At 41.5% G+C, this 27,093-nt stretch overlaps 2 protein-coding genes across 2 annotated transcripts in view; both read right to left on the bottom strand.

Moving 5' to 3' along the window:
• The window catches only part of maml2 (mastermind like transcriptional coactivator 2), a 35,591-nt gene extending 14,001 nt beyond the window's left edge, over positions 1-21,590 (bottom strand). The window contains exon 1 of the mRNA XM_071516355.1: positions 20,310-21,590. Within this exon, the coding sequence (XP_071372456.1) occupies positions 20,310-20,723 (414 nt within the window). The 5' untranslated portion in view covers positions 20,724-21,590. The remainder of the gene's footprint in view (positions 1-20,309) is intronic.
• A 2,417-nt stretch (positions 21,591-24,007) lies between these two features.
• nars2 (asparaginyl-tRNA synthetase 2, mitochondrial) overlaps positions 24,008-27,093 on the bottom strand; it is a 46,449-nt gene continuing 43,363 nt past the window's right edge. The window contains exon 16 of the mRNA XM_071516353.1: positions 24,008-26,980. Within this exon, the coding sequence (XP_071372454.1) occupies positions 26,837-26,980 (144 nt within the window). The 3' untranslated portion in view covers positions 24,008-26,836. The remainder of the gene's footprint in view (positions 26,981-27,093) is intronic.

Raw genomic sequence — 27,093 nt, 5'->3', positions numbered from 1 at the left:
TTTCCTTTCCCAAATTGTTTACTTTGTGGTGTTTATTACAGAGACAAGGCTTATTTTTATTCAATACATTTCAGGTAATGGTACAGTACACACAATAATATACTATAAAACCATAATCATTATCCCAGGCTAACTGTGATGCAAGCCTACCAACAGGAGAAAATACTGCCACCGACGTTTTGCATTTTTAAGTCCAATTTAAGTAGCAGTAACAGTGGCTTTGGCTTAAAGCCTCACACAGATTTAATTTCAAGAGAAGGTTTACATAGCACTGAGAACAAAGGAAATGCTATACCTTTGAGGGGTGCTTGCAACAAGGCAACAAAACAAAATATTGTACTGAAAACATAACTGAACTTGGATCAAAAAGAAATATGCTACAATAGGTAGGTTTTTTGGTCATAAAATCACAAGATGAATCCAGCAGGAACTAGGCTACTGAACTATGTGGATTTCTAATGGATCAGGGTTCAGAGAAGAGCTTCATTCCAGCATGAAGTGTCCACCACTTGAAAAACATGACAGCTACTTGTACAAAACAGCACAGAATTAAAACAATTTACAGCACTTTTTAAAGGATGATGGGTAAACTAGTGGTTGACAAAGTGATAACACATGTACAGGTATGATCCTCTCTATTTATGACATATTAAATGATGAACTCCAGGTATTTTTTTTTTTTTACAAAATGGATATATTGCATTTTGGAACAGAACAGAACAGAAAAAAAGAGGATTTCATCTGTTTCTATGGGGCATGTGCCGTAAGGTTGTGCAGGGACGTGAGTATGGGTTTGTGGTGTGCTTCCCCTAATCAGGCTGGTGCGTGTTGGGACGTAGCAGCACACTGCAGAGGTGGGCTACTTTTGGCTCATCAGCACTTTGCATCCCCACACTTCCTGACACAGTTGTATTAGATTGAGGCTGCCCTCCAGAGAGCAGGCAGGAGAGAAGGATGAGCAGCAGCAGGAAAAAAAAAAAAAAAAAAAAGAGAGAGAGAGAGAGAGAGGCAGCTTTGTGGCAGCCTCTGGGAAATGGGAAGAGATGATAAGAGCTCCTTTGAAGAGAAATCATCCATTATGTTTACTGAAGGCAGATTTTTTTTTTTAACAGTAGTACTGTAGCTCAGCCCCAACATTCGACAGAGAAACTAGCTATTTTTAATAAAAGGGGGAGCTTGCACAATAAAAAAAAATCCTGTTGGAGACACTTCACATTCAAATATCGGCTCTCCGTTCTCAATAAATGCACAGATTAAAACCCGGCATTCCAATCAGTCCTTGCTATGACATGCCCTTTGTTCAGAATTAAGCAGACGGGTTCAATGTGATATCCTGAGGCCAAAGGAGGCTAAAGGAAGCAGCTCTGAAAATATGTATGGACCCCAGAAGAAAATATGTGGGGCCCCTCTTGAAAAAAAAAAAGGAACAAGCAATGCTGCTATCTCTGCAGTCACTGTTCACTGCACACTTGGCCCATTACAATGCTGAGAGGCCTGAACTGAGGCTGACTGGACAAGGCATTTGAAGCTACTCCTCCCAACAAATGTGAGCTGGATATCCCCAGTCAGGTCTTTTTAGAATATGATAGGAAAATACTTTAGAATCCCACTGTTGACATGAGACTGCTTGTGACATTAGGACTGTCCAGCAGGAGTTTAAAGTCACAACAAGCAGCCGTTTTGGGAGCATTTTCCTTCCTTAATGTGATGTATTTCCTGTTCAAACAGGATATAGAGGCGGGATATAACACAGGGAGGGATCATTCATTCAAGAGTAAACCAATGGCATATCAGTTAGGGAGAGAAAGGCAGTCATTTGATGGGAGGGGTGGGATTGTTCTGTCTGTGATGGTTTTATTGGAATTTTTATGTTGCCTCCTACTACACAATGAAGTCACCACTAAAGATTTTCCATGAAATCAAATTAATGGGATTTTGGCATAAATATACAAGAAACTTTTTTTTGGTAATGTTTTTGGTCATACATTGTCTAATTGGTGCATGATATGATATGATAGAATGAGCTAAAAAAGGCTAAAAAGTCATTTTTCATTTCAGTGTGACCTTTAAGTCCCCTAAAACTCAAATAAAACTCTGTATGAATCCTTCTGGATTGTCTAAAAAAAAGTAAAGGAATTTTGATTAGGCCCCATCATTTTAACGGCCTACATGATATTTAATATTCATTGGGTGTGCGATGACAGAGTCCCTGAGCTGTGTGAGCTGTGGTTCCTTGGTGGGGCCCACAAGACGCCCTGCCTGGTAGGGTGGCAGTGAAGTGATCCTGGGAACGAATGTAGGGTGTGTTTGTGTGTGTGTGTGTGTGGAGGGGGAGACTCTGTCAAGGCATCACCACAGCACCAGCTAAGCCACGCCACTGCAGACATACCACAGGTCACCAACATCGCAGTGACAAGCCGTCACATCATATCACCCATGGCCATGTGGCTCACAGAGCTCCTGACACTGCTGTCGCCTCTCATCCGCATGTCATTCTTAACCACAGAGACATTTACTGAAGACGACCGAAGGCTCCCAGGACTCAGGAGCCATTCCACGCAGCAGGGACTGCTATAAAGGGATCCCTTCAATAAGCCAATGAGGAAAACTATGTGTTTAAATTTGCCTGCCATAATGTACACTATCAGCCAAAAGTTTGGACACACCACATTTTTCTTTATTTTTACTATTTTCCATTTTTCAGAATAATAGTAAAGACATCAAAACTATGAAATAACACAGATGGAATTATGCAGTGACCAAAAAAGTGTGAAACAAATCAAAACTATCTTATATTTTAGATTCTTTAAAGTAGCCGCCCTTTGCCTTGATGGAAAGGCAAAGGCTTTGGAAAGAAATTCATACATAGGCATCAACTTCACTATTTATATTTGTCTAAGAAACACATTTCAAGCATTTAAACATAAGCCTTTAGATCAAAATGGCTTTAAGATAATGGAAAACATGGTACATTCAATCAGGCGTGGCCAAACTTTTGATTGGTAGTGTATAGAGCAAAGTGTAAAATCATATTCATAAAAAATAATGGGGTGTGCTCCAGCTTTAGCTCCCACATCCTGCTCTCACATTGAGGCCACAGTGTCATTCTTTCAATTATAGACAACTGCCACCTTTTTCCTCAATGAATGTAGCCCTTCTTGGCCATTATTGTAAAAAAAAGAGGAGAAGTGATGGAGAGAAAGACGTCCCACCATTTAACAAGCTGGGAGCCAGGGTTTGCCTGTCGACAGCATATAGGCTAAGCTGCTATTCTAGCTCCAAGGGTTTAATTTAGTGGTAACACAGACTTAAATTCTCATTGGCCCAACACTCTTAGCGCTGGGAACACCCTCTCTCATCACTTGCTATTTCAATCCACATCTAATGTGCTGCACGCAGTGTACCAAAAATGACAGGACATGATGTATCTACCATGATGACATGTTGCTTTGAATTGGTATATGTGCACTGTGTCTGCTTAAGGGCAGGAGGTGGAGGGTAAGAAACAATTTTCAGGCTGGGAGACAGCTTGAGGGTGTTGGAGGGGGGGGGGCAATATAAATCAGATTTTTAAAAGCTTTTTAAGAGCAAATGCTGAGGAATATGAAATAACAATCCCTATAGACACCAGGGGTCACTGTGAGCATGACAAAAACGATTGAACAAAGCCAGAAAACCTCAAGTTTAACAATGCTGGATATTAAGATTAGTTAGTTATTACACTAAAGGAGGTAAACCAGGATAATAAAACCACTGAAACTTGTGTCTTTAGGCAGCTGAGAGCTATGGCACTGGCTAACACTGAAAAACTCAGTGTGTTGTAGTTTGTTTTGTGGCCTAGGTGATGTGCCACAGGGAACTGAATGAAAAACAGCAATTTTCCACCACTTAACTTTAGTTGCCATACAAATTCTTTTAGTTCTACCATGACATTACACAAAAACGTAATGAGTACGGTGTAGGGGAGGAAACTACATAATGAAATGGAAACAAGGCCACATGAGAAAGTAGACAATCTGATGATTTTAGCTCCTCTAACAACAAATCCCCAGTTAAACAGGTCTACAGCTCCCCTAGTGTGTTTATACCCTTACATGGCCACTGCCATACAGCCACAAGTACCTTTTTCCCAGCAACCGTCAAACACAAGGCCTGCCTCCGGTCATGCCACAGGAAAAGGCCCATAAGCAGGGAACAAGTTCTCTTCCTGTTTTCAAAGACGATTCCTATGGCATGCAGAGCCGTTTCCTGCTCGCTGGGCTCATTTCACCATCTCAAACATCTGGCTGCTCTTCAGCACGCAGCTGCAGCACGGTGAGAGCCAACAGTGCCACTGTTGAGTTGAGCAACACAGTCCTGAGCCATTCCAGTCATGTCTCTGGCCACTAAAGAGAGAAAACCATCAAATAGCTTGACTCGCTAATGTGAGGCAACCCAGTAGTGTGAATTATTCAGGGTGTACTATTGATGAAATGATAATTAAACTTTAGTTGTATTGTATTCGGGGACTATCGGCTTCTCACCTCCATACAACTATTTGGAATCTAAATTCCTTGTTGTGCGTTTGCTTTGCAATGCAATAACTGCAGTCTCAAATCATGCAACAATATTCATCAATATCTGATGTGATTGCAGCAAAGTGCTCCTTAACAGCATTGCTGTGGCGATTTCCCAGTGAAACAAGGATCCATTTTATATCCCGTGGGGAACCTGGGCTGAGTGGTTAATGCTGTGCTAATGCTGCTTCACGCAGCCAGGTCTTGATAAGCCTCCTGCTTTCAGAGAAGGGAAACACATTTAGTGTTTTAAACCGCTTCAATGGAGAAAGCTTGGAAAAATCCACTGGTTGAGCAGGGTGTACTTGTTGAGTTTTGCCATCTTTCTCAGCTTTCACTTAAATTACACACACACGCATTAAGACAGGCAAGCAGTCGCACAAATCTGCACTCTGCATATTCTGGAGCAAACCTCGGCTGGTTCAGTTCGAAAAGGGACTGTTGCAGCTAGAAAGTAAGAAGAAAAAATAAATGAGTGGGAAGCTTTGTTTGACTCCCACTCCTATCAGTTCTGACATTCCAAATAAGGTCTGTGCAGTCCGGTGCTGGCAGAGACGGACACACAGAAAACACTGCAGAGCTCTCGCCGACTCCAACCAAGAGAAGGGGGGGGGGGGGGGATCATGGTGCACAAAATATGTGACCTCTATGATTTATCATCAGCCTGACATTTCCCAGAACGACAAAAACAAAATATCACATGATACTGATATTTTACAGCAAGATATTAGGTAGATACAGTCTTCCATGAAAAACAAACAAAAACTATGCTCAATTCAACTGTTTGCCTTGATTCCGGATAGCCGCGGTCTGCACAAGGATCCGCTTTACACTGTCGAGACCAGTGAATATTTCATTTTGGATGGAGTCTGACTGTCATAAAAATACTGGAATTTATGAAACCCGTGGGAATCATCTTGGTCGAGCAGTAAATTTAAAGCTGCACTAGGCAACTTTGCACGTTGGCGGCTCCAAATGGCAGTCAATTTGAACTTCAATACCCGGAAATCATGAAAATGTGACGTCAGTAAATTGCACACAGCACACTCATGTTTACCAACCCGGCTGGCTGTGATCGCTTTATACCAAAGGATACCAAAGGGATGAGAGAGGCGAAAGATCTAAGCTTGAGTTTCGATTCGTCACTTCCTCAGGGCCGAGAAGCGTCCTTAACCGACACCAGAATTTCATTTGGACAAACAGACCAAATCAACTGCGTCTCAATTAAAGGGGGATGGGATGCCTCTCTCTGTCGCAGCCCCCTCTTTGTGATTTAGGCTGATAAATATGATTTAGGCTGATAAGACGGGTGTGTTTTTCCATAAAAATCAATGCCTGGTGCAGCTTTAAGACATCATAAAATGATACAGCGTGTTCTCCTGCATATAAGTGGAGAAAAAGAAGACATCTCTTTCCCGTGGCTCTCCGAATTGTCTTTCCACAGGACACTGGCTCATACAAGACGCCCTGCAGGTGTTGAGCTCACCACTGTCTGGGCGAGCGGTGGCTCTCACAGTGGCAGGGAGAGTTCAAGGTTGCAGCACAGCCTGTGTCTCTGAGCAAGTTTCTGCATGCAGGCAGCTCCTCTGAGTGCTTGTAACTGGGCCTTGTGAACCGGCGCTTTAGGTCTTTTTTACATGTCGCAGCTGGTGAGAGAGAGAGACAGAGCGTCTGGAAAAAAACAACTTTCCCATGATCTGATCATTAACATCCACTCAAGGTTTAAAGGAGGCGCACGAATAAAACGTGTTTTTAGCGTTTAAGATGTCAGAATTGTCAAATTAAGGAGATTTGCACTGATCAAGACAAGTACAAGGAAAAAGTAGTGCCCCCTAAGCATCATATCTTGTCAATCAAAATAGTCCAAAGCATCTAAAAGCAAAGGACTTTGGCATCTGGTCAAGTAAACACCTGGTCTGTTGCTTGAGGATAAAGAAACTCTTTTTCCTGTTGAGCCTTCCATCGGTGGGTTAAATCCCAGATCATGTTGCTGCTACTACCGAACATGCAGCCTCTGACATCTGAATTCTTTGTACTTGCTCTAGATTAGATTCAAATACACCAACTAGGATGAAAACTACAAATCTCTTGATACTCCATCTGCAGTTCAATTGAATTACATTCTCTGGGATGGAAACACTAAAATCACTAAATGCCCAGGAGTTTCTTTTTATTGGTAATGAAATGTTGTATATCACCGATGCTTAATTCAAGTAGCTGTTGTTGTATGCCTGGTATTACATGACTGAATTAACAGTGCACCCTAAAAAAAAAACAGCAATGAAAACTGCTAAGACAAGGCACACGAAGCCATCTGGCTATCGTCACAGCATCTGCTGAAGGAGGAAGCACAGGACCTGGCCAGGCTCCCTCTGTCCAGGCTGTAGGAACGGGCCGCAGCACAACAACAACCTAGCAGGGCATAGAGGCTGTTTAATGGCAAATGAACTGGCAGATCACAGTGATAGTACAAGATGAGGCAATGGGAAGTGGGAAGCGGAAACCTAAGATCATCAATCTCTCACTTCCAGTCTACTCTACACATCCTCAGCTAGGATATGGACGAATCACATGAGGCTGAACAAATGTGAACATTTTATAGATTAACAATACAGTACATGTGTATGACTCTAGGTTTGCTATGACTGGAAGAAGCATGTGAATTTTGTTGGGTCCATCGCAAGGTCAATCTTGTCTGTGGTTATATGCCATTATATGAGGTTATATACTGTTGGTACAAATGTTATTCAAACAAAGACGACATCTGGCTTTCGTGTCAACAAGATGGGATTCGGGGTATCAGGGCTACATTATATTGCTGCCACATTAAATTACACACTGTTAGGTCAAGGCTGTGTACACGGTACTATCTGCATTTCCATCCCAGGATATGATATTTGGTCTGGGTGGAAGAGATTATCCTGCTTGCTTGTGTAGATTTCACAGCTCAACTGGCAAGGCGTCCCTTCACTGACTAGACAGCTGTTTTTTTCCTCGCTTTTCCTCACTTCAGGCAAAACAGATGAGCCTGGTGATTCAAACACAGCCAAAGTCAGCATAATAGAGGGGAAAATTCCCTCTTGCTATGGGAATTAATTCACTGAGAATGACAATGAGGACATACATTTATAAACATAGGTGGCAATACTTTTAATCAGTGCTTTGAAAAGTAGTTTTGATACAAGGTATTAACCATTTCACATCCTGGGAAAAGAAGAAACCCTATCATCAACAAATACATTATATGCTACATGTATGAAATTCAATTAAATCAGCATAGTACCAGATTTATATGCTCAAACTTTAAACAGTTTGGGTCCTATCCTGCAGCTCTTTGTATTTGCTATCACTACTTGATCATATGCATTGATCATACTTTGCTTTATGTGAAGACTGACAATTACATTATGTCTTCTGCGTACCCTTGGATGCTTGGGTCTTGTTAAAGTGTGCCATGGCAGTGAAAATCTTATCTAAAATAACTAAATCCACAACAGTCTTTACAATCCTCACTGTTTCAAGATAATACATTTCTCAGCCAATTTGTGTTTTGTCCCAGAAGAAATATCATACTACTAATGTTCATACTAGGTGATGATGTTAATGCTGAAGTTAATCTGATCTATGTGGACTTTCAAAATATTGACAGTCTTTACCTAACTATTAACACTATTTACAGGGACCATTCCACATGATTGTTTCTGCTCTTCGAGGAGACACTCCACATGACTGTTATCTGTTCTCTTAACCGTTAACTGTTACTAATCTGACAACTGACATGAAGAGGAGAGAGAGTGGGCTTCGGTTAATTTATGACAACATTATGACCACGCTCATGTAGCTGTACCACAGAAGACCATGTTGTTAGGTTATGGCATAATAAGACTCTCTTTGTTGCCGGATGTGGGAAAAACATCCAATAGATTCTAAAAAAAGCACAGGAAGGAAACTGGGGGTGGGGTGGCAGTGAGTAGCAATGGGGGTGTGGTGGTGAAGAGTGGGAGTGAGAAAGGAATGTTCTCTTCACTCTCTCTTTCTCCGTCTTGTTATCATGCGTACGTATACACATAATAACCCCACTTTCTCGCTAACAGCTATGAGAAGAATGCAGCATCACAGTTGTTCCCTGTAAGCAAAGGGGGCCGGGGAATGAGCCCTTACTTGCTTAATGATCTTTTTTCCATCTCATTTAGCAGCACAAGTAAACCCAAAGAAATTTAAAGGGGCCCTATTGCAGGAATTCAACTCTTCATCTGTCTATATGAATATATGATCAAAGATGTTTCATAAAGACACTGTAAAAATGTGGTTTTGACTGAGTAGTTAATATAAAGTTATTGCATTTTTAAAAAGCCATCCTTTTCTACAGGCTGTTTTGGACTGACTCCAGTCAACACATCATCATTGGACTTGATCATGATTGGCTCCCCTCACTTAAGAATCACTGAAATCCTTCCAATCATTTGAGCAGACACACTGGAAAGCCTCCACTCAGCAGGTTTACCTCATTTGATTTAGAGGAGCTGCTGTTGTCGACCAATCAGAGTCCAGTATAGTGACCATTCTGCCTCGTTCAATAGATGCCCTTTTAACTAAACAACATTTAATTGCAAAACAGCAGCAAGAACATTATTCTCATCTGGAGCCATAGTGTATTTGAAAACAAAATCATAAAAACTGAATAATAGGGAGCCTTTAACATCTCTTCTGTTGGCTAGCATAGACTGTCACTAGGGATGGGACAATATGTCGAAATTCAATATATGGCAATACAAAAATGTGACAATACGTATCGTGGGACAGAAAAAAATATTTTAATATTAGCTGCATTTTATTCAGCTGTGGTAATCACAAATGAGACGGCTTGCCCATCACAATTTCACAAGCTCTCCATACAAATTACATTATTCGCACTTTGTAATGACATTTTTACATTGTTGTTTAGATTCTAGCAAGCCAATACCATCGCTGGAAATATCTGTGGTTCAGAAATAAACATAATTCTGCACAGTCACACTTTATTGTCAGTGAAGTTTTATTTATTGCATCGTATCGTGGTTGTATCGAATCATTAACCCCATATCGCGTATCAAATCGTATCGTCCAACAATCACTGGTCCGTAATCAAGCAGAAATACACTATTTAAAGCTCTAGCAGATGTTCATCAGTCTCATGTAGGCACAGCTCCAGTGCAGCAGCTAGTTTTCCATTATATGTCATAATCAGTAATATAAGCTGAAATTAGTCTAAAATAGCCGCCGAGCCTGCAGCGCCTCTGTCACCGTGGGCCTGCTTCCTGTTAAAACCAGATCCCGGTCGATCCGACGGGGCAGGGAGAGAGACCAGAGATCCTCCCCTGGTCTCACCTCCTCTCGTGTGTGTGTGTGCGCTGTAGATGCAACAGCAGTGTCTGTGTGCCTCTAGGCAAGGTGGAGAGAGAGGAGGCGCCAGAGCATAGCTCAGCACCGTGACACCTCACCACAGCACAGCACTAACACAAACATTCCAGCTGCCACTTCTCAGCCTTATTGGCAGAGCCGAGGCAAGAAACAAGACCATCTGTGTTCCTCCGCTAGACCCATATCTGATGCTGCAGGCAGGGGAAAGCCTGGTCTAGCACTCTGAAGCATTTGATTTAGGTTTAGACGGATACGGGCATGTGAAGGCTGACATCGAGACTGATATTTTTGCGTTTTGCGTAGATGATATTCTGTACCAATAATCAATAACTTTAAGTGCCATTCCATTTTCATGACCAGGATTCTGGTGTTTCCCTGAGGATTTTACTCTTAGCAGGGTGGAAAAGCCTCTGGAATAGCTTTTACACCATCATGGGACACTTAAATTCTCCACTGAAACACATGCTAATTAAATTCTTTAAGGAAGGGTGAGGCAGGTTTCATTGCAGGTTTTACAGATGGCCACCCCTAAAGCTGTTGAATAAAATCTTCCCGCACCACACCGCGATGATTTCACTGGTCAGCCATCTAATTTAAAAACAAAAAAAGAAATAATAATAAAAACATGTTCACTAGCTGCGGCCAGGGAGGAGCCTTCATCATATCAGCAGTGGATTGGCCCTGTATATCTGTCTAACTCTTATTCAAATGATGTTAAGAATGGGACAGCGTTCACCTTGTGCGTTTTGCTAGATATGGTTATTGTCACTGCCGAGACAGAGGAAGGGATATGCATATTCAACACCTTTTTTTCAGAAGGAAAAGGAGATGTCAAGGACTAGAGATAAAATAAAAATCATAATAATGTATACTTGTGCTGAATTTGCTATTAGTTGCTGACATTCATTTCTTCAGCAATGTCAACAACGTCATTTCAGACGTGCAAACATAAACCGTGTCAACTATATGGTTAGTGACTTTCACCTTGCATTTATTTCACATGTATAATACTCCCTAAGGAGCAGTGTAGCACAGAACGGAGCATTACCACAATGCAAATGGAGTTGAACTATGACTTGGACCTCAGAGCGGAGGAGAGGGAGGGAGAGGAGAGAAGAAAAAGTGAATGCTTGTGCCTCTTTTCAGCGCTCCGCAACTCTGGAGCCTGGGAACCTCGGCAGCTTGGCCAGGCTCTGAGAAATATCCTGAGCTGTAATGTAAACATGTCTGAACTCTGATCTAGCAAGAACCCCCCACTCCTCCTCCCCCTCCCCGCCTTCTCCCAGTCTAACCCGGCATTCCGGCGAGGGGTTTGCCAGTGACATCAGGAGCCCACTTTCTCATTTCCTGAGCGGGGTAATGACCCTAGGGAGAATAGGCTGTTTGAAGTCCTGCAAATAAAGCTGCTTTGCTCTGAACCCCATTGTCCCTCGGTAAAAGAGAGAGATGGCTGATAGCGTTTGGGCTTCAATGGTTTTGTCTCACAAATAGATCTTTCTTGTTGTGAACCTAAAACCGCGTCACGGCTGGTTATCAGTGTAAGGAATTTCAGAAAGGTGGAGGTGGTGACATTGTGTTAGCACGGCAGCGAGCGGCTACAACGTTAATGGACATCCACACCCAGCTCTCCAGTGTCAACTGCGAAGTTAGATAATCAGATCTGTTTACGGCAGTTACAACAGCAGCTCCAACAAGTCCAGGAAACACTGACATATCAGGTGGCTGATTGTCAGATAAGTGTGAGAACAGTTATGGATGATCTCCTGTTTATCTGCGTGTCGCATAACTGTCAGTTGTAAAACAAAAGCTTCATAGTTGCCGAGCTGATTTGCAATATGAACACCATAAGTATCAAAATAGTGCGATTTCCCCAGCCAAACAGAGACCTCTAATACTTTCCCGAGCCAGTTTAGCTCTCTTAGGGTTTGTCGTAAACAAGGCAGCAGAGTTTTGCTTCTGTTTCATTTTACGTGCGGTTTGTCTCCTCAATTCACCTTCCATGCACTGCACATAAAATACACCTGAACATGCTAGTTCCCACAGGGTTCCAGTTTCAGTAGTGGGTAGCAAAGCACTTGTGGAAAGACACTCCAAGGCAACCCCCCCCCCCCCCCCCCCTCGCCCTCCTCCTCCTCCTCCTCCTCTGCTCACACACAATCCTGCCCTCTCTTCAATTAAGTCAAGCAGGAAAAACCTGACAAACCTCAAAGAGCTCTCTCAGCAGAAGAAATCGCATCAGGCATGAGCGGATACCTCTACAAGGCCCCTCTAAAGACGTACGTACAAATACGGCCTTTTGTCACTGTGTGATTTCCTCCAGCTTCACATACATTTTTATGTATGTATGTTCCACATGATGAAAACGCATCCTTCCTCAGTCAAATGAATTTAATAGCTAAGATGGAGCACAAATGCATTAGTCCTCCTACAACTCCTCGCTAAAACTCCCCAGTGGTGCGGATGAGATTTTCTTGTGTCTTGAGGACCACATAGTACTCAAAATTCAAACAAAGTGTTGGCAACAACGTGAAGCATGCTGAAAGCACAAATCAACAACAAAGGGATACAGTGGGGACTCTCTAATCCAAACCCCTTGGGAAAGGAGGTATTTCAACCCAGTGAAATGTTCAGTTGGATGAAACGCATTGAATAGCGGGGTAATTCATATTCAAAACATGAAACAAGTACGCACGCATATTCCAGAACACTTTGCAGAGTCTAATTTGCAGTTGGAGGATCAACAAGGAAATTTAAACAATCGTGCAGAATTTTTAGAACTCATTTTCATATTGCGGTTTAGGTGAACTTGTCAGACTGGAGGTTTGCGGTTCAGATAAATATACTCTCCTCTAGTTATACATAATACACTTCATTTCATCGTGTAAGAATGGGAAACGCAAACCACATATAAATGACCTGTTATTCATTACTGCACTGAATGCAAATTAGCATATATTCGACACAAACAACCGCAACACTAGGGAGGAGATGTTGCAAGGTTGATGCTGATTGTGTATTTTCTCCAATGTTAAGGGAGCAGTGAAGGTAACATTGTTACCTTGCAAGCTCCGCTCGAGGCCCCGCACCGCAGCCAAGGACAGCAGCCAGATGTCTACGGAAGAAAGGCTTTTAGCGCAGGACGGGCATTTCTAGTAGAACCACGGGCGAAATACCCTAAAGGCCATCGCAGCCATAACGCAGCAGAGCACCGCTGGTCCACCTGGACCAGAAGAGCCTGCGTAACTCCGAGCATGTACCCACTTATATTGTATTATCCCTTGAAGACTGAGGATGAGATGGGTCTACTAGATGGCTTCAGCAGCACTCTTCAAAGAAAGCCCCAGCCTTCCCATAGGCTGGTGAATAAAACATGAGGCGTGCGCGGCTGGGTGGGTTGTGTGTGTGTGTGTGTGTGTGTGTGTGTATGTGTGTGTGTGTGTGTGTGTGTGAGATGGGTGGGAGGCTGGGTGAGTGAGTGTGTGGGGAGAGGAGGGAGGGGGGGTTTCTTAAGACACCACTACTACAGATATAACAGATGATCCAAGAATGGCTTTGATTCGATACCCATCCACACTGCCCTGCTGGGTGTCTGGAAACTTCCGTCTTCCTTGATTCTTTTGTGTTTCTTTGTTTTTTGTGTTTTTTTTTCGTCGCATGGAACTTGTTAACAAAAACTAAATTAGTTCAGAAAAGAATAAAAGCACATTCGTTTCAGGAGGAGAAGGCAACGCAAATCTCACCAGGTACGGAGATGTCCCAGATTCGCTGAGCGCTATTTCCAACTCGCTGCTGCCACATGACACAACGTTTGCTGAGCCTTGTCTTTTTATGACAAATTATACTGGATTTATCAAAAGTTTTACCCAGGGAACCTTAAAGGTTTCATCCAGTCAAAATATGACAAAATAGTTTTCAGGTTAATATAACATCAACTTACACTGATTTGTTTTTAATCAAAATGGTTGGCAAGTAGATAAAATCTGTTTTTTGTGTCATATTATTCTAATTAGTTAGTCCCCAGAGTGAGTAATTATAGTGTTGATTTACTACCAATCCAGCCTGACGGATCCGCTAAACAGTAAAGATGTTCATGAACAAACTATTCACACCTCTCTAGGACCAGAGGCAGTTTCTAAAGCAGTGATAAAAATGGAATAAGACCATATTCAGACGAGTAATGCTGATGACATTGTTCAAAGTTTAACTAAAACTCCACTGTCAATAAAGGCTCATTTCTCATTCCTCTATTACTCTGCTTTACAGACCAATTCACCTGCGTCTATGTTCGTCATCTTGTTTTCTTTCTCTTTTTTTGTCTTTTGGGGTGAGGCATGTTTTTTATGAGCCCCTTGGGGTTTCTTTGTCACATCTGTACAGCTTGTATTTCTTCTCTCTTTTTTGTTTTTTATCATTTGTATGTGCAAACAAATGGAACAGAGTAATAATCTGTGGCGTTCTGTTACTCTCTTTTGCTGATTAGTGTAACACAGTAGTGATTCAACCGATAGCCAGTTCATGAAAGCTTTTGTATTTGCTGTTCTAAACATCCGGTGTCTGGTAGGTCTTTCCCGGGAAAAATCCTCTGGTGCACAGGAAGTGATGCATTTTATGTTTCTGGTAGTAACAACAGTGTTTTGTTTGGAAATAATCTGAAGAAGAACTGGGTAGTTAGCATGAGCGGTGATAGCCACCATGGCTGAACAGACACAGAAAAGAGAGACACACTGTTTGACTGCCAAGTGATCTCTGAGAAGTGCAAAAACACCACAGCAGTGATCACTTATCACCAAAGATGTCGCCAAAATAACCCAAAAGACTCCCCAAAAAAACAAGAAACTCACAGATTACCCCTTTGACTTTCATTTGACATGCATCACACTGGACCTAATGATTTGTTAAACATCCTGAATTACGTCATCATGACATTAGATAATATAAAAAGCTGCAGTTTATAAGATTTGAAGCAATGAAATACAGTATCCTTAATATCTTTAGTAAATGTTTTCATAAACTGAGAGGGATTGGAAAATAAAGCTCCTCTGAGAAAATGCAGTCATCTGTGAACTTTGATTTGCCTCACTGCAGCGCTTTCAAAATCTGGCATCTAGGTCGGCCACCAAAAAACGGTGCTTGTCGAAACTCGTACCCTTCTGTCCCTTGGGGACATAGTAAACAAGATCACGAAATTTATGTGTAGCTAAATTGTTTAGAACACATGTACTATGATGTTATCATGAAATTATGTTTATCATGGAATAGAGATATTCATTTCATGCATCATTTAGCCAGAAGATGATACAGTAACTATTAACAATGTCAGAATCAACATACTGTCCAAACAAATGTCCTCCAGAGGCAGTCATTTCCCAGAAACTCACAAAGCCTTAACGTTGCGTGTGATATTAACCTACCATTTCCCCTTCTTCAGGACAAGCTGTGATTAGATTTAGTTGGTGCTAACAATTCATGAACTGCCCTTGGCTACAAATGTGGTATACCCAGGACACATGTTACTTAGCTGTAACTTCTATTACATAAGGCAGTAAATCTGTAACTGTATATTTCTATAAAAAGATACTGCCATGTTTTATTTGAGTGAAATGTAATGATGTTTACTTCTGTTTATGTTGTGTTCATGTTCAATCAGGAGACAAGAGAGAGACTTATGACCCTCTGCTGGAAGACGCATTCAGTGATTGTTTAGTTGTGCTACTTTTCCCTTAAAGGGGCCCTATTATAGATAGATGTTTAATGAAGATATTGTTAAAAGTTGATTTTGTCTTGAGTGGTTAAATTTAAAGTAATATTCTAAAATCTATCCTTTTTTATAGGTAGTTTATGACCAACTCCAGTCAATGCATCACAACTGGTCTTGGTCTTGATTGGCTCCCCTCATTAAATAATTACAAAAATCCTTCCAATCAGACAAGTTTGAAGCATTTGAACTGAAGAAGCTGTTATTGTCAGCCAATCAGGGTCCAGTATTGTGATTGATGTGCCAGTGAGGACTTTGTCTGCAAATGTATTCAATAAATACCCTTTTAACTAAACTACATTTACTTGCAAATCATCATTGAGAACAATATTCTTATCCTGAGCCCTACTACAGTATATTTGAAAACAAAATCATGAAAACTGAATACTATGGGGCCTTTAAGGTTTAACAATAAAAAATAACATCAAAATAATAGAAGACATTTTTAATACACACGGCACATCAAAAAGTATGCACAGTATGCATATGGAGAATTGGATTGACATTTAGCACTGTACTGTACCCTGCAGCAGTGTTTAAACCATATCTTGCAATGAGCACTAATCCCAAATAGAAGGAGGAGATTAACAGATGGCTTTACTATATGGAGGCCTATCTTAATGTCTTTTAATCAGAACACTGCGAGATGCTCGGCTCATCTCACAGCTACACTCCGCACAATGGGACAAGCTTAATCACATCAGGCTTACAGTGTAGTCATGCTGTCAATAAACAGCAGCCATAGCGTTTCCAGTGCACTCTAAAGGGTACTAGAAGTAATTTGGCATTCAGCCTGACCAACAGCCAGCTACCCTTAAAAAAAAAAGAAAAAGAAAAACCTTTAGCTTTGAGCGTGGAAGGGATCTGTGGGATGAACAGTGGATCCTAGCTGCATCCCTGGGTGTGGGCATGGCTGTGGGCTTCGCTGTGGGTGGCCCCCATGGACCTGGGCTAATTGTTTCATATCAGAGCGGAGCGAGGCTGAGATCAGACCACCGGCAGCTCTGATTCAGGCAGTTCAGCAGGCAAACAGGGCATGCCAGGAAACACTTACAGTGCATATACCCCGCCCCGACACACTCACACACACACATACATGTGCACACACACTCCATCCGTCATACGTGACCACGACAGATCACAAGTGGGGCTGCAACTAATGATTATTTTCATTATCTATTAATCTAACAGCTATTTTTCTGATTAATCGATTAATCATTTAGTCTGTAAAATTATAATGACAAATGCCCATCACAAGTTCCCAGAGCCCAAAGTGATTCTTAAAATTGCTTTCTTAGTCTGACTAGCAGCCAAAAAAAATGCAAAGCATTCATTTTATAATGATATGAAACACAGAAAAGCAGCAAATCTTAGTATTTGTGAAGCTGTAACCAGCAAATGTTTGGTGTTTTTACTTGATAAATTACTAAAATGATTAATCGATTATCAACCGATTAATCGGCTGAATGTTTCAGCACTAATCACAAGCAATATCTATTTTTTTTTTGTTCATGCTTTTTGAGCAAGCACTGGTCAGGCAGTTGTAGTTGCTTCAATGTAAATGTATCATAAGTCCATGTATAAAGAGTTTTGTTGTTTTATTGTTAGTATTCATGTTGTGTTTACTGAACCAAATGGAGACAAAAAGTGTTTACACAGTATAAGAAGCCATGCTGGATTTTAAGGGAAGCTAGTACTGCTGACTGTGCGGTGGACTGTGTGGATGGATACAGTAGTGAGTGGGCAAACACAACAGGCAAACACATCAGCATACACAGCACTCCTTTCTAAGAGAGCACGCTGCTCCAGGCCTATAGTTCCCAGATCTGTCACTAGAGCAAGACTGGGAAATAACAAAATCCTCCCAATGCACACAGGACTGTTAATCACCAGGCATCCCTCCCCTACTGCATTTTCAAGGCCTGTTTGACTTAAAGTAAACACATCCAGGAAATGTATTCAGTGGCTCTAAACATTTATATGGGGGCCTTGTGCTTCAAACAGTTTCATGGCCAACACATCTTTCAAGAAGGTGCTTAGTGAGTCATTTGTTAAACCCACGATAATAGGGCACGGCAATGCATGGCATGCCAGAAGCAGCAAGGCCGTATCACTGTTTGTTAAACCTTTACTTTCTCTACTCACTGTGTCATTATAGACAATATAAGGTGGCTAGTGCCTGATCTGATGAAATTGAATGTCTGTGCATTGTAATATAGTACTAATGTTTTGTAAGCTCTACTCTGTGACCTATTTCTGTGCTGAATACATTTGCTGATACAGGTATGAAAAGGGGCAGGCTGAAAAACTAGATGTAAAAGAGAGAAAAAAAAAAGACACATCATCTAAAATATGAATACCCAAAAGCTTCCAGTCCATGCGTGCATTATGGAAAATCATTTTTCCGAATCGCTGGATAAGTAAGCTCTCATCTCTCCTTCTTTCCCATTTCTCCAATTTCATCTAAAAGAATATCCTTTGTTAATCTGGACTCAATGAGCACCGTTGTTAAGTGCTGCTCACTCTGCACTCCCAGCCAGTCATAATCCATTGTGTTGTTTGCCCCTCGCTTGGTGTACATTTCCATCGCAAATTCCAATGTGAACAGTCAATAACACGCACAGATGTAGTCATTGTAGAAGAGCCACTTTTTAATGCAAAAGAATGCAATATGCTGGACTACTGCTGCACTTTTGCTCTATCCCCCAGGAAACATCAAGTTTTGCTCTCTGTTTAGCCACTGGAGGCTATAAGGAACGGTTTGGTAACTAGTTGGCTGAGAGACATTAGTGTTTTGTCTTACAGTACACTAATTTTGCTCTACTGTATTCAATAAAGCATTGCCTGCGGTATTAATACCGGATAGATGCAGGATAAGTGCATAAAGGGGGATTTCTACAATGCCTGCCACTGACTGCACACTCAGTTATTTTGCTTCACCCAATCATCATGAGTTGTGAAAAACATATTAACCTCAGGGTTGATATAAACATGAACGCCAGGACTTCATTTCCTCCTCACCGTCTTGCTGCACTCATCAGTTTTATGTAGAACACGCTACTCCAGAGTCAACATCAGTAAAAATGAAACGTTACATGATAATGATGTTCCCTGACCTCTTTTAGACAGTCAATATAATCCATGATGTTGCTGCGTCTTGCCTCCCATCACTTCCATAGCTGCACTGCACCTAACAGCATGCAAACCAAATATATGGAGGGCCAGGCTACACAGCAAATTAGTACTGGGAATAAAGGGAAATCTATTTTTATTGTGAGCCTCTTGATCTTTATCCATTCTGTGGATAAAAGGCCCAAACAGATAAATTTAAAATTACATGACGTATTATATCTAGTGCCCAATTCCAGTGATGACAATAAATATATTGACATAACAACAATCAGTGCCTTTTTATGGTTTTGTGGGGAAAAAATATGACAGTGTTTATTTTTCCATTTAGTTTAGTCTAAAGCAAACCTAAAGCAGAAACATCTGCAAGCTCTCACCCTTTTGACATTCTATTGAAACACTCCTTGGGAAATATTTCATAGCCTGTAGTCTAGTTGTTGAACTCCCCAGTGCCCAATGAAAGAAAACAACAAAATAAATCTCACATCTCACTGGCTGTGCCCTTAACAGATGCCATACAGGAAGCCAGTCCTATCAGCACTAGCAGGCACACAGAAAGCCCTCTTGTGTTTCACTCTTCAGTTTCCCAACCCTATTCTTTGCCATGCCCTTCTGTTGGGGGACCTTATGCAAACTACAGTATATCTTCCTATAGTCTCAATATACATGGGGAAGGTGTTTCTTAGCATTTTGTTCACAAATTTTTAGAAAAGAAGCTTGAAATCTATTCAGAATAAGGTCATATAGCTCTTTACTTAGAGAACAAAAAGGATCTTGGTTGGTCTTGGAATGCCTTTTTCGATTGTATGCCATTTTCACACAAAAACGTTCCCGTGATGATCAAGTGAAAACTCATCAATTATGTGGCTAAAATATCAGAAACCTCTTTCAATGACATGTAGCATTCTCTTGAGAATCGTATTCATGTATCACTTAAAGAAAACTGAATTACCTGCGCTGTCAAGTGAAACGACAGTGCATATTAAATAGGTTAAACAAGCCACAGAGTGCTTCCATCTGTTTGAATGAGATGCACAGTAGAGATGTTGACATGGTTTTTCAGCAAATGTGAAACATCCCCGTGGCCTAATGACCCCAAAACCATTTCCTCTGAATGGATTGCTTGGCAAACAAGCTTTGTGGTCCGGTGTCATCCCATCTTAATCAGGCCCCTTTAATCAACACAATCAGGAGCCTAGAGTTTATTCCCCTTGTTTTTAAAATATTCCCTTTCAGCTGCACTATTTGGTCTGCGTTTTGTAACTGTAGATCAATCAAAACCCCAATTATTCTTTCATCATCATCATCATCATCATAGCAGGAGCAGCCGCATTATCATTGCCATCATAATCATCATTATCATGATCCTCACCATGACTATGACCATGACCATCATCACCACCATCATGCTCATCATCATCACCACCATCATCACTCCCCAACTCCCACTCCCACCCCCAAAAACTCACCGCTATGCGCGTGGAGATCTTCTGCTCGCCCTCTGACCCCTGCGGCTTCTGCTCTCCGTTGGCCCTGCTGTACTCTGGAGGTTGCTGGTTCGACCCCCGGCTGCCCTTGGCCTTCCGGTTCCCAGGTCCTTGGTGGACTATGTTGAGGAGGTGCAGCGTGCTCTCGTGCTCCCGGTCCGAGCTCTCGGCCTGGCCCCTCTGGTAGCGGTTCTCACAGGTGGAGTGGTGCCTCCTGCACAGCTCTATGCGGGCGCGTAAACGCTCCACGATGGCGCTGTGCAGCTGCGGGACAGCGGAGCCCCTGGAGGTGGCCACCGGACCGTTAACGACCCCGCCGGGCATGGATCCTATGCCGACACCCAACATGGGTACGAATCCCCCCGCAGCGGACTGAGCGGGAGTCGCCTCTCCCATGCCCAAAGGTCCCCAACAAGTTTACACAGACTGAGGTCCACTGAGCTTATGAGGGACCACAGTACGGGCATGGAAGACAACAGAATGTATGGACTCAGCTATGAACCCATGTAAAAGAAATGTACTAAATCGCACGCACAAAGTCCCGTGAGAAAAAGAGCTATTGTAATCCTATGACAAATTGTAGAAGGGTATTACACAAGTATCACTTCAAGCGGGGATATAATAGGCAATAGTGACACCAAAGAAGATAAAAAAAAAACACCATGAAGTACGATAAGGTCCCTATAAACTCATACTGAGTACCACAGACACACTGTAAGCCCCTATAGGGATGTTATAGGATTATATTAGTGATTTCTTCCTCGGGGGTGGCACTAGGTCAGCTTATAATTAAAATAAAGATAATTTACAAACACGAAAAGCTCATGGACTCAAAGCTGGGATCATGAACCCCCTCTTGCTTAACCGCTCGACCTCTGCTCACAAATAAATTATATTCAATATGAATCCTTTGGATAATTCAAAACCATATCACGCAGAACTTCTGTTTCACCGATGGATTCAGTACATACATCCCTGGCACACTGTCAGCTTACTTTACCTCAAAATGTGCCACACTCAAACAGTAAAAAAAGAGTAAGACTACCAACTATAAATTCAAAGTGAGCAAATAGTCACCAAAATAGGAGAACCTACGAGACAAATCCACTAAACTTCAAGACTCACGGCATGTTTTTTGGGGAAATGAGTCCTTTTTCTCTCGCTCTTTCTCCATCCGGATCTGGTTGCAAATTACCAATAAAACAACGCAGCCGAAACCGTTGCGTAAACCGATTGAGATCCGTCTCAAGTAGTCCATTGACAATCGTTTGTCCGAGTGGTGCACCGAGGCAATTGCGGAGCTACTACACAGACCCTCATTGTATGAACATTCCTCTTTAGACATGACACACGGATATGGATACTGGGGTCCAAATGCACACTCTAGTGGAGTGAAGAATGAACTGCCCGGAAAAGGCATATGGCCCCAGAATAAACTGAGAAGGATAGGGGAAATGACCTCGTGTTGGTTTGTCATTCACATGACACTCAATTTGCGTTGGAAAGTATAGATAAATTAAGCCAGGGATGTAGTGGTAGATCAAAAGGTGGGTAAACTGCGCTAGGAAAGGCATGTATGCTTTTTTGTTCCTGAAAAGATCCTAACCTCTTATAACTTACATCAGTCTGATATTGTTTACTATGATGTGTGGGCTACTATGAAGGATTTATGTCAGCCTAAAAAGATGAGGAAATGTATTTTGCAAATCAAAGGTTTTGGTTTTACCCCCCACTACATCCCTGGGTAAAGCACTAGGCTATATTAGATACATCATCATTCATTCATTAATTGATTCATTCATTCATTAATTTTCTTTGCATGCTTACTCCTGTTCAGGGTCACAGTTGGCTGGAGTCTATTCCAGCAGCATACATTGGGCACCAGTCCACTACAGGTCTAACTCAGATAGACAGACAACCGCTCACACTCACTTACAGCACTACTTACCTATGAGCAATGTTAGAGTCTCCGATCCACCTGACTGGCATGTTACTGGAACGCAGGAGGAAACCAAAGCACCTGGAGGAAAATCATGCGAACATGGGAAGAACATGCAAACTCCACACAGAAAGGACCAGAGTTCAATTCAGTTCAATTCAGTTCAATTCAACTTTTTTGTCATGAAAAGTGGACTGTGACCTCCCAAATGGTGCAAAAAGGCAAAAGAAAAGGGGAATACCATATATTAAATAGCAATGTAAAAGGATAAATCAATCAAATAAATAACCTGGGCAGCAATATAGGCTGAAGAGTGGGAATGAAACCCAGATTCTTCTTGCTTTGCAGCACTAACCACTGAGCCACAGTGGTGCCATTACACAGTCAATAAGGAGGTGAAAGTATTACTGTAGTAGGTAGGGGTTCAGTGTCATGACAGGGACGGACACATTGGCTGTTCTGGTAATTAAGCCTTTGACCCTCCGGTTACGGGACAATCTCTGCAACACCCAGACCACCTTGCTCACCTGGAAGTGGGATTCAAACCCACCCGGCCATTCAGATACCAGAAGCCCCTTTACTGAGTCTGGCGGTCTTGAAGCAACTTGGCATCGACTGCAGCCCATGCTTTTAATTTCATTATTGATGGCTGAGGTGACTGTATATGACAGCTCATATTGTTCACCTCCGGCTTAGTCCATAAGAGCCATGAAGTTGTCATTATCACGAACACATGGGGATGGCAGGGGAAGATACTCCAGAGAAGGCCTGCAGGAATCCTTCAAGACACTGTGAATCATAAAGTAGCACATTCATCATTTACAGCAGGACTCCTGTAGGACATCCTGCTGGTAAATAACTGAGCAAAAATGAATGTTTTAGACTGTGGAACTATCAGTTCAGTAAAAAGTGGATTCCTGCAAGGGTTTTCTTTTTTTTTTTATAGTATAGGATTTTGTATAGTCCTGCAGGAATTTGAAGAAATCAGACAATAAAAATGCAGCAAGGCATGCAGCAACAAGATCCGACACGCTGCTGTCCAGGAATTAAGATCTCTGGCAGGGATATAGAAATCCTGTTGTACATGCAGGGGTAGGACTCAGCAGAATTTCAAAATGTCCAGTGGATTTTATATTGTTGTTCAAGAATTCAAAAATCATTCAGAAAAGCCTATTTTGTTTTTCAGGATTTTGTAGAATCTTTAAACACTTGCACCTGTCAACTATCCAAGTATAAATTCTTGAAGGATTCAAGGAGAAGTATTTTTGTAAGGTTGTTCTTGTGTGTAGTAAGAGTCTCTAATCATTGCGCAGACAAGGGTTGCATTTTTAGACTGAGCTATTGGGTCGATATTGGTCTTTTATTAAATATCAGATATCAGCCAGTCAGGGTTGTCTAGCACTGAGTATGGAGGTTCCTCCCAGTCTGTAAGACCTGTAAGCAAAGAAACTGCATTTTCCTTGCACATTTCATTTATTCATTTAGTTGTTCAATTTCACTTTTTGTAAATCAATGCTATGTTTAAAGGCAGCAAGACTGGAGTTTCGGATTTTCATAGATTTTAATTTCTTAAAGAGCTGCAAACCCAAAATCAAATCTGGAGGAATTTTTTGGCATGAAAATGGAAAAATGTAATTATATTGAATATTGGTACAAAATATCGGCGATTGGTAACTTCAGTCTAAAAATATTGGTATCCATATCGGTTTTTAAGACCATAGTAACAGTAACTTGTCATGTAATACTTTTGGGCCTACGGCTGCATCTTCTGTCTTTCACAACAGGGGGCAGCAGCCATTCAGCCACTGTGCATGTCAGCGTCCATTAGAAGTGTCTGGGTGAGCGATGATGAGTAATGACATAGTGGTTATCAACAGCAGAGTTGTGGTTTATATTTAAAGACAAGCTCTGACACAAAAGTTCCACTTCTTGATTTATTCTATGTCCACAGTTTAAGTCTACCATAATACAGGAACAACAAAGTCTTGTATTCTTGTGTATCCCAAATGTACTGTACCACATTACCATCGCACTGGCATCGTTTGTCATATTGCTCCACAAAATCAAGACGGTTTGCATACATCAATGTTAGTAGAGAGACAGTTTCCTTGTTTTTTTTGTTTTTTTTCCTTTTTACACTTATCAACTGCAAAACACACAATAAATTAATAAATTAACACACAAGCAATCTACAAATGCTTTACAGTAGTAGCAATAACAGTGGTTAAAAAAATGATCTCTACTAGTACAGTATGTCAGCCCAGTGACAGTCTGACAGCAGATCTGAGCAGTATTCTCCATCTTGCCCAGCCAGGCTGTCATTTAACATACTACAACTCACAATCTACCACAACACATACACAGCTCTTTCGCTTACAACGAGTCTCTCTAGATAATAAATTACACATCCATTTCACTTCAGAGAGTGACAGGGAGACAGGCTTTTTTTTTCAGTCTTTGCTTTCCTCTCTCGCTCTCTCTTTGTGAATCACAGTTCACCCGGGAAGGGCTTTGCCAGTGCAATTTAACTGCCAGCCTCCCCACTGAAAGCATGGATCCTAAAAAATTCAATTCTGGAATTTGAAACAAAATAGAAATGCACACTGCGACAAAGTTAGCTTAATTTAGCCTGACCCCATCCATATGAATATCACCTGCTTACACGTATCAGTAAAAAATAATGATAAAAAGAATACAAAAAGCAGTCAAAATGGTAGAAAAACATTAAGACGTGAATCTTAATGAAACCATCAGTAATACCACCTAGCACCGCATGGCCACACTAGTCATATTAAGTTCAAATAGGGATTACCCCTTGAGTGGTTCCAGCCCACAATGAAATACTGGACTTAATTTGGACTACAAAACCATAATTAAATTGTCCTAAACACAATATGGCTGTTTCTTTAATAACATTGTGAATAATTATATTTCTGCAAGGAAAAGAATACACTCTAAACTGAAATAAAAATATAAGGCAATTTAATTATATCATTTAAAAAAAAGGAGAGAAGTCTGGGGAATCGGATAACATTCTTTCCTTGACAATTTTTAAGTTATGATCATTGGCAAATCTTCTTCGTGGCAAGGTGCTTTTGTAAGAAAAGCACAACGTTACATTACTGTAGTACACTTTCTGTCTCAAACAAGTGCTTCAAATTGCTAACAGTAAATAGCTGACTCTCTACACAAGATGTGCTGTAAATACTTCATTCTATCAATATGTACTGGAAAAAATTACTCATAAGAGAAATGGCTGTAGTGTGTGGCATATTAAAGACCTTCAATATAAATCAGTGAACACATGACTTGGGTACGTATGGTCAATTTTTGTTGAATTCTGTAATACATAAATATGCTATCCTCGTCCTACTTAGCTTGTATTTATGGGCACTTTAATGATCTTCAGAGAGAGAGAGAGAGGGAGAGAGAGAGGGAGAAATATAGAGAGAGGGGGGGAGAGAGAGAGAGATAAAGTGAGAGAGAGAGAGAGAGAGAGAGAGAGAGAGAGAGAGAGAGAGAGAAATAAAGTGAGAGAGAGAGGACATCATGTGAACTCCTTGGAAAGCTTACCTCCTGCGTTTTCATTTTTTACCCCTCAAACTCACCAATTACCTTGGTCAGTGCACATTTACAATGAAATGCATTATAGTATTATGTGAAATGAATTAATGACGACTGAAGTCAAAACTAGAAAGACACTAGATTGTTTCTTCTCATCTCGGTTTGTGTTTTCTTTATACTGTACATCTAGATGTTACTGGCTTTTGTACCTGCATTTAAATAATTGGCCTGCCATCCTGGGTGACAGCTTTTAAATATGGTTCGAGTTCATACTTAATTCAAACCGAAGCAACAGTCATCTGAAGTTATCATTAGGGCTTCTGACACGGGCCTTTTTTTTTGTAAGGCTGTATTTTTTCCTCTTACCAGACATGCACTGCTAAGCTGAAATGATTGCCTGCAGTGAAAATAATCTCTTCACTGGTTCTGCAGGACTCAGCACAAGTGATAGATTGAAGTGAAAAGAGAGAGCCTGCCTGCCTGCATGCCAAAATGAGAGTGCATCTTGGCATTCCTGAGACCAGTAATCGTACTCCTACATTAATATGGTTATTGACCAGTTAGACCCTGCTACTCTTTTAAATGGCAGCAATTTGGTAAATAACCTGCGAAATGCAAAAAACGTGCAACTGTTGCAGAGCGCCCTTGCAGTGGGACAGCTTCGATGAAACACTTGCGCTTTAGAGAAGATCGATTGGACTTCATAAGTCGGGATGATATCATTCATATGCAATATCAATTGTCCATATGGTGTAATAACAGTCTCCATGAAGAGCTTTGGCAGGGCGCTTCACTGTATGGCCTGATATCCTGCATGTGTTAGCAGCGCACTGCAGTGATAATTGTCACAGAGAACAGGCATAAGATAGGCTATGGCTTTTTGTCCCAATGTTTTTAGTCTTTCACAAGCCCAACAAGTGTTCGTAATTGTGATAGAAACATGATACTGGGGATGCTTGAAATAAGATGGGAGTTTTTTTTCTGTGTTTATTTGTGCGGGTCAGTGTCAGGACTTGACCCCCTTGGCGGGTTCAGTTGACTGACGCACATCGGTCCACTCCTGCATGGTGTTCTGCAGCGCCTGGGTCTTCTCCTTGTCCACCTGCACGTAGTCCACCTTCTCGTCTGAGGTCACGGAGGATGTAGAGGGCTGCGGAGCGATAAATAAGACAGGAGTGACACACTGGCCCGAGGGCGTTCTGCATCACGGCAGAAGACAGGAACAAACAGTGAAACGAATAAGGTCTCTACATAATTGTCTGT

This window comes from Centroberyx affinis, unplaced genomic scaffold, assembly GCF_046629955.1.
Source record: "Centroberyx affinis isolate AG114_WGS23_722 - 3 ecotype Tasmania unplaced genomic scaffold, CSIRO-AGI_Caff_v1 ptg000399l_1, whole genome shotgun sequence".
Lineage (NCBI taxonomy): Eukaryota > Metazoa > Chordata > Actinopteri > Beryciformes > Berycidae > Centroberyx > Centroberyx affinis.
The sequence above is the reverse complement of the archived record's forward strand: the minus strand, read 5'-3'. Positions and strand labels throughout refer to the sequence as shown.